General features: G+C 39.7%; 1 protein-coding gene across 3 annotated transcripts in view; it reads left to right on the top strand.

The window, feature by feature from the left end:
* Window positions 1-6,161: 6,161 nt before the first annotated feature.
* The window catches only part of zcchc9 (zinc finger, CCHC domain containing 9), a 14,019-nt gene continuing 8,847 nt past the window's right edge, over window positions 6,162-11,333 (top strand). Inside the window, exons 1-6 of one of the 3 annotated variants that reach the window (XM_083569190.1) lie at window positions 6,226-6,440; window positions 7,132-7,175; window positions 8,755-9,122; window positions 9,422-9,569; window positions 9,989-10,081; window positions 10,746-10,814. In XM_083569190.1, the coding sequence (XP_083425316.1) occupies window positions 8,766-9,122; window positions 9,422-9,569; window positions 9,989-10,081; window positions 10,746-10,814 (667 nt within the window). In that variant the 5' untranslated portion in view covers window positions 6,226-6,440; window positions 7,132-7,175; window positions 8,755-8,765. Of the gene's footprint in view, window positions 6,457-7,131; window positions 7,176-8,754; window positions 9,123-9,421; window positions 9,570-9,988; window positions 10,082-10,745; window positions 10,815-11,333 lie in introns of all 3 variants that reach the window. The other 2 variants (XM_083569192.1, XM_083569191.1) reach the window with 2 other exon arrangements.

The raw sequence follows: 11,333 nt of genomic DNA, 5'->3' as shown, positions 1-11,333 counted from the left end.
TTCATTCTTGCAGATACCCTACTATCACAAATCACTCCTGTCACTCTTCTCCACCCACTCCACCCTGCCTGCACTCTTTTCTTCACTTCTCTAACACACTCTCCATTACTTTGCACTGTTGACCCCAGGTACCTGAACTCCTCCACCTTCTCACCTCTTCTCTCTGTAACCGCACCACTCCACTGCCCTCCCTCTCATTCACACACATGAACTCTGTCTTACTCCTACTGACTTTCATTCCCCTTCTCTCCAGCGCATATCTCCACCTCTCCAGGCTCTTCTCAACCTGCTCACTACTCTCACCACAAGTTACAATATCATCTGCAAACATCATAGTCCAGGGAGACTCCTGTCTGACCTCGTCCGTCAACCTGTCCATCACCACTGCAAACAGGAAAGGGATCAGGGCCGATCCTTGATGCAGTCCAACCTTCACTCTGAACCAGTCTGTCTTTCCTACTGCACACTTCACTGCTGTCACACTGTCCTCATACATGTCCTGCACCACCCTCACATACTTCTCTGACACACCAGACTTCCTCATACAATTCCACAACTCCTCTCTCGGCACCCTGTCATACGCTTTTTCTAAATCCACAAATACACAATGCAATTCTTTCTGTCCTTCTCTATACTTCTCCATCAACATTCTCAAAGCAAATAGAGCATCTGTGGTGCTCTTCCTTGGCATGAAACCATGGATCACAGATGGTCACCTCTTCTCTCAGCCTGGCTTCCACTACTCTTTCCCATAACTTCATGGTGTGACTGATCAACTTAATTCCCCTGTAGTTACTGCAGGTCTGCACATCTCCCTTATGCTTAAAGATTGGTACCAGCAAACTCCTTCTCCATTCCTCAGGCATCCTCTCACCTTCCAGAATCTTGTTAAACAATCTGGTTAAAAACATCACTGCCATCTCTCCTAAACATCTCCACGCTTCTACCGGTATGTCATCTGGTCCAACCAACTTTCCACTCTTCATCCTCTTAATCGCTGCTCTCACTTCCTCCTTACTAATCCTATCCACATCTTGGTTCACTAACTCCACATCATCCAACCTTCTCTCTCTCTGATTTTCCTCATTCATCAGCTGCTCAAAATACTCCCTTCACCTTCTCAACACACTCTCCTCACTAGTCAACACATTTCCATCTCTATCCTTTATTGCTCTAACTTGCAGTACATCCTTCCCAGCTCGGTCCCTCTGTGTGGCCAATCGGTACAAATCCTTTTCTCCTCCCCTAGTGTCCAACCTCTCATACAACTCCTCATATGCCTTTTCCTTCGCTATTGCCACATCCCTCTTTACCTGCTGCCGCATCTCCTTGTACTCCTGCCTACTTTTCTCATCACTCTGTCGATCTCACTTCTGTTTTGCCAAAACCCTTTCTTCTTATGCTTTCCTGCACTTCCTCATTCCACCACCATGTCTCTTTGTCTTCCTTTCTATTTCCAGACGTCACACCAAGTACTTTTCTAGCTGCCATCCTCATCACTCCTGCAGTAGTTGCCTAATCATCCAACACCTCTTCACCACCACCGAGCACCTGTCTGACCTCTTTACTGAACCTCACACTATACTCTTTCTCCTTTAGCTTCCACCATCTTATGCTTCTTTCAGTCCTCACTCTCCTCCTGTTCTTCTTCGCCTCTAAAACCATCCTACAGACCACCATCCGATGCTGTCTAGCTACAAACACCTTACAGTCTCCAATCTCCTTCAGGTAGCATCTCCTGCATAGAACATGGTCCACCTGTGTGCACCTTCCTCCACTCTTATACTTCACCCTATCCTCCTCCTTCTTCTTAAAATAAGCGTTCACCACTGCCATTTCCATCCTTTTAGCAAAATCCACCACCATCTGCCCTTCCACATTCCTCTCCTTAAGGTCATACCTACCCATCACCTCCTCATCACCTCTGTTCCCTTCACCTACATGCCCATTAAAGTCTGCCCCAATCACCAATCGTTCTTTTCTAGGTACACTATCTACCACTTCATCTAATTCACTCCAGAATCTTTCCTTCTCCTCCATCTCACAGCCGACTTGTGGAGCATAAGCACTGATGACATTTATCATCATCCCTTCAACTTCCAGCTTCACGTTCATCACCCTATCAGAAACTCTCTTCACCTTCAGAATCACCCCACACCATTTCTCTTTCCATCCACACCAGATTGAACAGTTTAAACCCACCTCTAATGATCCTGGCCTTACTCCCTTTCCACTTGGTCTCCTGAACACAACATATCTACCTTTCTTCTCTCCATCATATCAGCCACCTCTCTCCCTTTACCCGTCATAGTACCAACATTTAAAGTACCAACCCGAACCGCCACTCTCCTACACTTCTCCTTTCCCTGCTGTCTCTGTAGACGTCTTCCTCCTCTACTTCTCCTCCTTCGGCCAACGGTAGCCCAATCTCCACCGGTACCCTGTTGGCCAACGATACCTGTGGCGGTCGTTGGTAACCCGGGCCTCGACCTATCTGGTATGAAATTTCTTATTTGTGATCCGCATATTCGATTTGGCACATGTTTTACGCTGGATGCCCTTCCTAACGCAACCCTCCCCATTTATCTGGGCTTGGGACCGGCACTAAGAGTGCACTGGCTTGTGCCTCCCTTATGGCTAGGTAAATTAAATGTCGTTATAATTGCAGTTAATAAGAAAAAGACAGCAATAAGTTTGGAAGAAAATAATTTAATCTGATGCTGCAATAAAACTCATAAAAGTCAGTTTCTTTGTGTGTTTTTCTCCCTATATCTGTGAAATTACATTGGCAATTAAAAATGTTAAAAATACTTAGTAGTTTTCGTGATGTATTTTTATTACCTCATTGCATTCAAAAACACCAACATTCACCTCAAAATTACTTTACCAGCAACAATGTCTACACAAGCAGTTTCTACTTCATGAATCACTTTTTAGCTGCTCACTATGCATCCTGGATTGGGTACTTACATTCAAATGTTTAAATATACATTTAAACATTTGTGCCTCTTACAAATGTAGACAGCTTGCTGATGTTGGTGGTAATTAATGCCAAAAAGGGAATCAGAAGAACCAGGCTGTGTTTTAGCTGCTTATTACATTACATTTTAGCATTAAAACTTTTTTTCCAGTTGCCAGTCACTGTACAATGATCTTGAGTCTAGTAAGCGGCTTCTCAGTGCATGATGCAAGAATGCTTTATTGTCTTCACTCCCTTCACAATTTGCATTAATTGGCAACCTTGTAGTGTCACAGGACATATCAATGTCAAGTTGCCAAAGGTCACTGTAAATTATGCTAGTTGCATTCTCCATGTTCCTTTGTGCACTAATGACCTGTTTTTAGCTTCATACCAAGGCTTCATCTCGCTGTTGATTCTACTAGATCTTAGTGCTGCATTCGACACTATAGACCATGATCTTCTCCTAGATCGCTTACAAAATTACATCGGCATTCAGGGACAGGCATTAAGCTGGTTTAAATCCTACCTGTCCGATCGTTACCATTTCGTAGATTTAAATGGAGAGCTATTCAGGCTAATGCAAGTAAATTATGCCGTGCCGCAAGGTTCAGTTCTAGGACCCCTGCTCTTCACAATATACATGCTTCCGTTAGGAAATATTATTAGAAGGCATGGAATTAGCTTCCATTGTTATGCTGATGATATTCAGCTATATATCTCATCTAAACCAGGCGATACAGCTCAATTAACTCGGATAACTGAGTGTGTTAAGGAAATAAGAGAATTAATGACCCATAACTTTCTACTTTTAAATTCTGATAAGACTGAGATTTTGCTCATCGGCCCAAAAACTAGTATACAGAAGCTCCAGCATCTCAACCTGCATTTAGACAGATGTTCTGTAACCACTAGTTCAACGGTAAAAGACCTGGGAGTTATTTTAGACAGCAACTTGTCTTTCAAATATCATATCAACCAAGTTACAAAAACAGCCTTCTTTCCCCTTAGAAATATTTCTAAGTTAAGAAACATGTTATCTATATCCGATGCAGAGAAGCTCGTCCATGCGTTTATGACCTCCAGAATAGACTACTGTAATGCATTACTAGGTGGATGTCCTGCATCATTAATAAACAAGCTTCAGTTAGTCCAGAATGCAGCAGCCAGAGTTCTCACAAGGTCAAGAAAATATGATCACATAAACCCAATCCTATCATCCCTACATTGGCTTCCTGTTAAGTTTCGAATAGACTACAAACTATTACTTCTCACTTATAAAGCACTAAATGGTTTGGCTACCATGTATCTATCCAGTCTTTTAAAACACTACAATCCGCCACGCTCCCCGAGATCTCAAAACTCTGGGCTTCTAGTAGTTCCTAGAATAGCAAAGTCCACTAAAGGTGGTAGAGAATTTTCACATTTAGCTCCTAAACTCTGGAATAGTCTTCCTGACAGTGTTCGGGGCTCAGACACACTCACCCAGTTTAAGTGTAGATTAAAAACATATCTTTTTAGCGAAGCCTACACATAACACACATCACATATCATAAACTTGTGCTCCAGAACATCTGATCACATGCACATTATTAACTTGTGCTGTTAATATCATGAACAGCAGCTACGCTAATTCCTCTCCACTGCTTCTCTTTCTCTCCCCATCCCGAGACACCCTGAGGTTTGGCCAGCTCCAGTCACCTCCCACCTCGTGATGATTACGGACCTTTGAAGAAGTAGATGCCGAACTCGCAAACATCCCGAACCATCTAGAGACGTACCAGTGCCATTTGGATCCCGCTACATGTGTGGAGTTTTGACATTGGACCTCCTGGAGTGTTTAAAGGCTCTGGCATGGAGAAGCTGATGCTGGATCTGTGATGATCACAAATGCTGAGCTTATAAAACTAGGAGCTACTAACCATAAAGACTGTATAAGACTGCAGAAAGAACATCACTTATAATCTTATACTCCAGTAATCATGTTAGTTCTCACTCTCCAGTGTTCTGTATTGTTGAAAGATTTATGATCAAACTCTTGATGTCATCTAAATGAGGATGGGTTCCCCTTTTGAGTCTGGTTCCTCTTAAGGTTTCTTTCTCATAACATTTAAGGGAGTTTTTCCTTGCCACAGTCGCCACGGCTTGCTCATCAGGGACAAATTCACACCATTCACCTTAACTGATGATTTGTGTAAAGCTGCTTTGAGACAATGTCTGTTTTAAAAAAAGCGCTATACAAATAAACTTGACTTGACTTGTGCAAAAACGGAGGCCCCGCAAACAGTGGTGCCCATTTGTAGTTCGCACAGCAAAAGCAACTTCATATTCATATTCTCGGGACTGGAGTTTAATTCTGTTACAATGCGTGCACGCGTGTCGCAGAAGCGCATCCTTCTTTTTTGAACTGCCTCATGCAATTTGGCTGTCCTGCCTCTAGGCCTTCTGAGAATGAGGGCGTTCATTAAGTGGATTTTATCTCTTCATCTCAGCTCGCTGCAGGATCTCTGCCGCACATGCATAGCAGTTATGTGCCGCTGGAGGAGCGCTCATGGGACCCCCACTTTCCATGCTGTGGAAAGTGATAATGACAGATACCTGATGTTGATATTTTCATTGGGAGTCACTACGATGAACAGGATTAGAAATGAGTTAAATAGAGGGACAGTGCATGTAGGATGTTTTGGGGACAAAATGAGGGAGGCCTGATTGAGATGGTTTGGACAGTGGAGGGACATGGGGTATATCGGTAGGAGAATGCTGAGGATGGAGCCACCAGGAAGGAGGAAAAGAGTAAGGCCAAAGAGGAGGTTCATGGATGTGGTGAAGGAAGACAGCAGGTAGTTGGTTTGAAAGAGGCAGATGTGGAGGACAGAGTAGTATGGAGACTGGTGATCCGCTGTGGCGACCCCTAATTGGAGCAGGGGTCAAATCATGCAATTGCTCAGTCATAATACACGTGCACTGTTATGATGCCCTTTTTTAAGCTCAAAGTAGTTCCTGTTAGTGGTTAGAATAATAGTAATTTATAATTATAATAATAAAAAAGCTATAACAGAAACGGATCGCATGCCTGTTTTTATTCATTTTTGTTACAAATAACTTTTTACAATTGCATGATTAGTATTAATTATAAGTTTTATTATATATTACTATGACAAACTTTGTCATTAAAACGCAGTGCCATCAAGCTGCCTGAAAGAACACTTCCGGATGATTTACACACTTCTGTATTTACGTGTTTGGGAGCAGGGAAAAATGTTTCGTACCAACTAATATTTTGAAAATAATGAACACTTAACGAAGTTAAAGCTCCTTAACCGGATTCATTATTAACAATTTAATTTCCTATTTACACTAGGAGACTTTAATTTAGCTTGCAGGGAACTTCACCCGGAAGTGAAATTATTTTACTGCAGTCGAAAGCTGGGGTACGGAACAAAATAGCAGTTACACAGCGAACACGTGAACTTTCAATTTGGTAAGTGCATTTAAAAGTATGTGTTCTCTCTTCTCATTATAAACATTTTTTTGTTGCTCATATTTTTTCCGTATACTAACTTTAATGGGTACCGCATTAGCTTGTGTTAGCTACAGTTATAATATATACATTTAAATCTAGGGTAGATGTATGTATTCTATCGCACACACATCTGATGTCACGGCACTTGTTCAGTTTATAATTGTCAAATATTTAATGTCCCAAACATTTCCTTATAAAAAATATTTTTTTATTGATTCCCAAACAATATGGTGTAATAGACTATGTAATCATGCACACTTTCTGCATTTTGCCTGATTCAGTAGCAATGATTATTCTTCTTTAAATAAATTGGAAAATACCCCGATCACACTTACCACTAAACACCTTTGCCTTGAAGTACAACATAGTGGGCAGGTCACTGTTGTGTATGTCAAGGCATATATAAATGCCAGGACCCAGGTTTTTAAGCAGAACGTTGCCAAAATTCTTTTATCTTCTCCAAGCAAGCTATGCCTGGTAATTCCAAATGTAAGTTTACTTGCCCATTGTAGGAGCTTTTGATGGTGGATTAAAGTCAGCAAGGACTGTTTCACAGCTATGCAACCCCATGCACAGCAAATTGTGCTGTACTGTTCTGACACCTTTCTGTCATAGCCAACATGAACATTTTCCTTAATGTGTACCACAGCAGCTATGTGGGATTGGAACAGACAAATAGCCTTTGCTACTCAGGTACATCCGTGACTCATGATCCTGCCTCCAGTTCAACACTTGTACCTCCACATTTAGTACACACTTCATACTACTACATACCAAAATTAAGGAAAGTAAAAAAAAAAAAATCAATAATATCTAAAAATGTGCTGTATTTTCATTGTGTATGTGTGTATTTATTAGTGTATCTCACAAAGGTGAGTACAACCCTTACATTTCAGCAAACATTTAAGTATATCTTCTCAAGAGACAATACATATTTTCAAGGGACAGGACTATAGAAATGAAAACTGGATATATTTTAAAGTAGTCAATGTGCAGCTTGTATAACAGTACAGATTTACTGTCCTCTAAAATTAACTCAACATACAGCCATTATTGTCAAAATAGCTGCCAACAAAAGTGAGTACACCCTAACTGAACTCACCACTGTTATCAAGTAACTGCCTTTATATATATATATATATATATATATATATATATATATATATATATATATATATATATATATATATATATAATGAATGACCATTTTCTGTGGTCAACAATATTGGCTTTCGCAAATTGGTTAAAGTACTGAAGCCCAGGTATATTCCCGTATAAGTCATAAGGTAATAAGGTAATTCCAGCACTGTATAATGAAGCTAAAGCAAATGTTGTAGATTGTGTAAAAAAAAAAAAAGGCTGAGAATGTAGCAATAACAACTGACTGATGGACTTTGCGGGCTGTACAGAGCTACATTGGTAACTGCACATGTAATCACCACAGAATGGGAAATAAAAAGTTTTGTGCTTCAGACTTGGTCGCTTTTTGACACATAATGTTGCAAACAGCCGAAGTTTTAAAAGCGGCTATACGTGAGTGGGAGCTTGAAAAGGCTCATAATAACATTGCTTTAGTTACTGACAATGCACGCAACATCGAGGTGGCAGCAAGAGAAACCTCATTAAGTGTTTTGCTCATACTTGAATCTTGCTTCTCGAGCAGTATTGAATTTCCCCATGTTAGTCAATTGCTTGGTCAAGTGAGAAAAGTTGTGGCTTTCTTTCACCGCAGTGCCACCCTCGGCAGCTTTGCCGTGGCATAGCAAAAGATGCTTGAGATCACGTTGCCTAAGCTTATTATGGATGTTACTACATGGTGGAATGGTTCATATGCTCAAGTGCAATCTCAAGCAACAAGCGGCTATAACAGCAACACTCTTGAGCACAGGGGTACGCAAAAATGCCTTGATGACTTGATACTTGAGGCTGCATTCAGAAAGACATCAGCACCCCGGGCTCACCACTTCGGCTTTTCTGCACACACGAACACCGAGCAACAGTACATTTTGTTTTATATTTCTTATCTTATTTTACTTTATTTTTCTTTAATTGTTTTGTGAGCGACTACAATCCAACAATTTCCCTGTGGGAGCAATAAAGTATTTTGATTTTGATACATATATGTCCATATATGTCTTGCACTATATTGTCTTTTTTTTTTTTTTTTTATTCTTTAAGTTATTGACCTAATTAATCTGATATAGTTTAGTAATTAATTGATACAGATCTAACACTTAAAAGTATTGAATCTATCATGCATTTCTCTTCACAGACAGTGACATTATGACACGCTGGGCAAGAGCCAAAAATGTTCAAAAACACAAATCTGCGGATGCTGCATCATGGAGCCAATTAAGAGCAGGTGTAGCAGGTAGAGGGAACTCTTCAGGCAGCTTTTTGCAGGATGATGCATCGCATTGTCACCCCAATGGAAAGAGAGCTAACAAAAATAAACAACTTGATGATGTAAATGGATTCTTGGACTATATGAAAAACAAGCGACAGCGATTACCTAAAGGACGACTAGGAATGGCTACGGAGAAGCATGGCATAAGTGAGGCTATGGCTATAGCTCTGAAAAAAAACAAAAGAAGTGAAAATCGAAGGTTAAAGAGACAGGACACAACAAAGAAGAACATGGTGTGTAGATTAAAGAATTTATGGTGATCGAAAGTACAGCTGGGTAAAATAATGGCAGAACGTTGATTATGACTTTTGTGAGATGTTCAAAGATTTATGATCTTTATAACTGTTTTATACTATTTGAATCTTTAGAATTAAATAACATGCATTTTATGTATTTTTCTTTTTGTTTTTAACAGAACTTATTATATTTTCTTAATATTGCTGAACCTTTTTTGTGGGAACATATTGCATTTGTGAATTTTGGTAGATTCATAAAAATGTTTTTTTTTTCTCAACCTTTTTGTTATGTTCAGGTGTGCTTTAACTGTAGGAAGCCTGGTCATGGATTGGCTGATTGCCCAAAAGCTGATGATGAGGACATGGGTAGAGGGATCTGCTTTCGTTGTGGTTCTACAGAACATGAGATCCAAAGGTGTAGAGCAAAAGTAGACCCTGCTATGGGTAAGAATGTAAAGTAGATTTAAACAGTGTTTTAATTTAATTTTCAAGAGTAAGTACTTTAAGTTTTAAGTTTAAATAAGCGGATGTTTTAAAGGCTTTAATCTAATTGGCAGCAAACCGTAATGGCTAATTCCAAAAAAATGTAATACAAATTATACAGTGTGGAACATATGACATTGTTTTATTAATTTTTGAATCGTTTGTCCATGAATTGTTTATCTAAACACTCTGTTCACATAATGCTCTTGTAAGAGCAGATTCTTCTTTTTAGGTTTCACCCTATATCATATTGTTTAGCATTTTAAGTTAAAGGCACTGATAGATTTTAAATGTTATAATGCATTCGGGGTGGTGGAGTGGGCGTTGGGGCAATCTGGTGCACCACATGTACTGAATAAAAAATGTTTTGGTTTTTGCAGGTGATTATCCATATGCCAAATGCTTCATTTGTGGAAAGACTGGTCATCTATCCAGATCTTGCCCAGATAATCCAAAGGGACTTTATGCTGCAGGTAATTAAACCTGTAATTTACCTGTGGAAAGGTTTATCGTTTGGGCATGATTTGGAAAGGTACACACCTCACAGCTGACTAGAGGTCGGTCGATTGATCGCACCGATTATTTGCATTTTTTAAAACTTAATTGACATCAGCCGATTATGCTGCAAATTAGGCCGATTAGTAGGCAGGGGCAAGGGGCGAAAAAAACAGACATACTACAGCTGACAGCGTGTAGGTTCTGCACGTGCATAAGAAAACAGAACTCGCCCATACTAGCAGGTGGCAGAAGTCTGTATTTGCCATCCAAATAGGGAAACCGGATTATATGAATATATACAGCAATCCACTTGTGATCATTACTAACGGATTCATGTAGATTTTTCCAATCATGTCTGCTAAGTTGCAAAGACAAGTAGCAAGAATGACAACACGTGTAGTTTATGGCAGAAAGTCTGAATCCATGTGCGCATATCACTCACACACCAAAGTGAATATTTTTAAACAGATATTTCTTCAGTGGTTCCTTTAATGTTCCTGTAGTTGTTTTACAGTCATTTAGTTTCTGTAGCACATTACTGATCTGACATGATTTACCTTGATTTCATTATTTATATAAAAAAAACCTCTAAATTTTTCTATCCATTATATGTTCGCTTTTTTGTTTTGTATTGCACAGGTGGCTGTTGTCGAATTTGTGGTTCAGTAGAACACTTTCAAAAGGACTGTCCAGACCATCAGACCTCAAGTAAGTTAGTCTTTCCTCAGATTTACCAGAGAAGAGACAAACTATACTTATATTGATGTTTATAATGTGTGGGGTACTTCAAGATATGTAGTGCTCATTCAGTTGGAGTTGATCTCTTCTTGATAGTGTGGATTATGAGACAATCAGAAGGCGACAATCAGGCCACTTCCAAGTGAGCCCTTGTATGTAGTTGTAAAACCACAATTAATTTCTTGGTTACACAATTGCTCTATTTGACCATATAGTACAGTTATTGAAGTGAATTATATATATAATCGCACTATCCACTATGGATGGCTTCCCTTTTAAGTCTGGCTCCTCTCAAGGTTTTCATCATATCGTTTTTGGAGTTTTTCCTACTGTTAAGCTACTGAAAATGAATTAAATAATAGATTCTGATTGCAGTGAGAAATAGTTGACCCCTGATTTGATTAATCTACAGAAACTGGTTCAGATAGGTTCAGACTACAAATACACTATATTGACACAAATATTGACACGACTTTTCCAGCCATAAAT

This window comes from Silurus aristotelis (assembly GCF_946808225.1).
Source record: "Silurus aristotelis genome assembly, chromosome: 18".
NCBI lineage: Eukaryota > Metazoa > Chordata > Actinopteri > Siluriformes > Siluridae > Silurus > Silurus aristotelis.
Note: the sequence above shows the minus strand (reverse complement) of the source record. Positions and strands in the feature narration are given on the sequence as shown.